This window comes from Gavialis gangeticus, unplaced genomic scaffold (assembly GCF_001723915.1).
Source record: "Gavialis gangeticus isolate Ggan-Ray unplaced genomic scaffold, GavGan_comp1, whole genome shotgun sequence".
NCBI lineage: Eukaryota > Metazoa > Chordata > Crocodylia > Gavialidae > Gavialis > Gavialis gangeticus.
The window spans coordinates 43200023-43203803 of NW_017728992.1; the positions used below are offsets into that span (position 1 = coordinate 43200023).

Consider the following 3781-nt stretch of genomic DNA (forward strand, 5'->3'; position numbering starts at 1 on the left):
AGGAGGTTTTCTCTCAAGAATTTGGGGTGCTGTTTCTCTGCACCCCCTGAACCTATCTTGTTGAAACATGGCATGCTTTGTGGGCATCTTAGGAGCTACCATTTCTGCACGTTTCATCAAGATCAGACAAGAAATACCATAGCCTGCTTCGACCTTCCCCATTATAGCCGATGGGAAAGTCGAAGCAGCTCCAATATTCGACTGAGCTTTGACCTCAAATCAAAGCGGACCCGCTTCAACTTGAAGCGGATGGCAAATCGAAGCGGGACCTGGTTTAATATTTGATATGGCTGTCGAATCGAATATTACCTGCTCTGCACAGCCCTAGTATATACCTCAGACTTACTGCACACAAGATTTAAGTGATACGTGTACACCGATGGTGTTGCCATAGTAGACCAAGGAATAAATGTGACAGAACTGGAAAAGACACTAAGTGCTGATATGAAACTCATCACTGACCATCTCCACAAGTGGTGCTTAAAGTTGAGCATCAATAAATTGGTATCTTCATTCTTCCATCTGGACAATTGTTAAGTCAAAAGCATGCTGAATATTAGAGTAGGCAACCACATCCTTCCCCATGAGCATACCCCAACCTACCTAGAAGTTGCATTAAAGTGTTCCCTCACATACAAACTTCACATTCAGAAGGTCAGCAGTAAAGTCTCTGCACAAGTAGGTGCCTTAAGATTGTTTAGCCAGCACAACATAGGGTGCCAACTTTAAAGTGCTCAGAGCCCCATCACTTGCAATGGTATATGCCCCAGCAGAACACTCTATGCCTTTATGGTCCAGAAGTTGTCACACGAAAAAGCTCAACACTGCTTAATGGTGCACTGAGACTTATAACAGGTTACACAACTTACACAGAGAGGGATGTACTCCCTGTACTCTGTCATTAGGCCAAATGATACAAAAAGGAAGACCCTAATATCATTACTGGCAATAGAGGCAAGAGATGATGAAAATTACCTGCTCTGTCAACTGTTAACTGAAAACCCAAGCAGATCTAGAAGCTTAAGATGCTCAAAAGTCAAACCATTTGTACATGAAGCCCACAAGCTCCTGGAAGAGATTGGGGACGCTGAACCAAACCTATGGGCAGCAACAGTGTGCTCCAACTGCTGGGAAAGGCCAGACCTATTCCTACAGCATTTTATACCAACACCAAACAAGTTCCCCATTGGGCATGACCTTGACAGGGAAGCATGGGTCAGGCTGAACAGACTGAGATCTGGATACAGACACTTCAAAATAACACTGTACAAGAGATTTTGCATTTTGGAGCATTCTATAGAGGTCTCCTCTTGGACTCAACTCTTACAGACTTCAATAGGACCATTTGTGTTTAAAGTTATGCAGAAGGCAGGGCAGGGTAGGAATTCATAAACTAACTGGGTCAGAGGGTTATGAGCTTTTGTAGGCTACAAGCTACTTAACCAGATGCTGTGAATGGACTTGCATGGAGTAGGGGTACTAAATGCTGTAGAAAGGAACCAAGTAATTTAAATAGGAAGGATAGGGAAAAGGATAAGTAATACAAAGGACAGGGAAAGTTATTCTGGTGTTTAAGTACTACACTAAGTTGAGACTTGGTGAGGAATTTGGAATAATAACTTTCCCAGTTTGAATGTTAATTCCAATAGTGTAGTGTGGTCTGTATTCTTTAGAGACCCTTCACTGACTAGTAAGTGGTTTAACTTTTTTCCTCCTCTCCTCAGGAAAGTATATGTCTGCTAAATGCACTGCCACTTCTGAGACAGCATGCCAGCCTTGTGGTCCAAATGAGTATATGGACACCTGGAATGAGGAGGACAAATGTTTACTTCATAAAATATGTGATAAAGGTGAGTTGTTCATACAGAGGCATTGTGAATCTTTTAATGCAAATTGGTACCCCATGGGGGATGGAAAAAAAGAGCTTATACCCCTTTGGTTCCTTTGAAAATCTGTCACAATTCTTATACCACCACTAGTAGATTAATTTCCACTGCTATTTGCTGTGGGGGCTGGCATGTAGAGATGCGTCTCTGCCCACCACAAGGTATGGGCATCTCGGCCCCCCAATTCAAGCATCTTTAGGCTCCTAGCAAAGATGCCACTTTGAGTTGGCACAGTGAGGAGCCTTGTCCCTGCCAATATCTCCAGAGCTTTTCAAAGGATGATACAGCTCCCACAAAATAGTTATTTTGCACCAGGCATTGAAGAAGCATGAGGAGTGCAGTTAAAAATCCACAGCCAGTTGAACAATTTTTACTTCCATCTGCTCTGTCATTTAGGGAAAGGTTTAGAAGAAGTGAATCCAGGCAACAGGACATTCCAACGGCAATGTGCATGCCGTGCAGGATACCACTGGGATGATGCGTGGGATGGCTGCAAACGAAATACAATATGCGCTGCAGGGTTTGGAGTTGAGCATCCTGGTAAGAGATAAGGATGGATGGTCCTATAGCGGAATCTCCAGATCACTTCAGGAGATGGAACACAACTGGTACAAAATAATTTCCAGCCTTTTAAGAGAAGAGTGGTTTGGGGGGTCTTAAGCTACGTTGAATGGAAAAGTGAGTTTATAAGTTTATTAAGTCTCTCGCTGTGTTTACAGTTTGCATGCTACTGTGGACAGGAAGGAATTTGGGAATTCTCATTGTAATTAAATTCTTAGGTGAAGTGAAGCTTGCAAGATTTTCAGATTTGAAACAGCAGTGGGAGACTTTGCTGCACTTCCAGTTTAAAACAATATTTGATTTGGAATAAAAATTGCACCTGTGTGTGCTGACAAATGTGCAGCTCCCCAGTCTAAATCATGGCACTTCTCAGAAAGCATCATTAGTTAAACTGACCCTCCTGACCCCAAAAACATTTGCTGTTGGATTAGGAGGGTGGGGCGGGATCATGCTTCAATTTGGATCTGATCCAGCCAAACAGCTATGTGTCTTCCGTTTCTCTCTTCTAGCCCTGTCTCCCTCCCCCCAGCTCCAGTACTGTCTGCAGGATGAGAGCAGGGAGGGAAGGGAGCTTAGGCTGGGGTCTGTCCAGCCTACACTGGAGTGGGGGCAGGTGGATTGGAGTCCCCCTGCCTCAGGGGGACTCCAATCCACCTGCCCCTCCTTCTAGCACAGGCCGGGCAAACCCCAACCCGAACTCCCTCCCATCAGGCAGACAACACTGGGGGTAGAGCTGGGCTGCATCAGCCCAGCTGCCTGATCAGACGGAAGTTAATGAAAGTGCTCTGCTTTGGTGCGCCTTCAACTGAACCCTCATATAACTAGGATTAGTTTGTCATGCCATTGGGGACTTTTAAAACACTCTGCAGCTGTGCACTTTTGTTAGGATATGGCTCTAGAGTGCTTTCAAGGGCCCGTTCATGCAACAAATGTAATTTCTGTCTGCACAAGTGGCTTTAGGTATGAATTCAGTGAGGTCTCAGGAAGTAGGTTGTGTTGAATGATACAGACCTCCCCACATTCAATTTCAAGACACTACGGAATCATAGAAGTGGGGTCGGAAGGGACCTTGTACATCTTCAAGTCTGACCCCCCGCCTGGGCAGGAGAAAAACTGGACTCAAATGAGTCCAACCAGGTAGGCATCAAGCCTCTTCTTAAAGACCCCAGGGTAGGAGCCAGCACCACTTCCCTTGGAAGCTGCTTCCAGATCCTAGCCGCCCTAACTGTGAAGTAGTTCCTGCGGATGTCTAATCTAAACCTACTCTCCAACAACTTGTGTCCATTATTCCTTGTTATGCCAGGGGGCACTAGGGGAAACAAGGTCTCTCTGGG

At 45.0% G+C, this 3781-nt stretch overlaps 1 protein-coding gene across 2 annotated transcripts in view; it reads left to right on the forward strand.

Annotated features, from left to right (window-relative positions):
* The window catches only part of TNFRSF11A (TNF receptor superfamily member 11a), a 53466-nt gene that overhangs the window by 23040 nt on the left and 26645 nt on the right, over positions 1–3781 (forward strand). For both annotated transcript variants that reach the window (XM_019521693.1, XM_019521684.1), the window contains exons 3-4: positions 1725–1850; positions 2283–2426. In XM_019521693.1, the coding sequence (XP_019377238.1) occupies positions 1725–1850; positions 2283–2426 (270 nt within the window). The remainder of the gene's footprint in view (positions 1–1724; positions 1851–2282; positions 2427–3781) is intronic.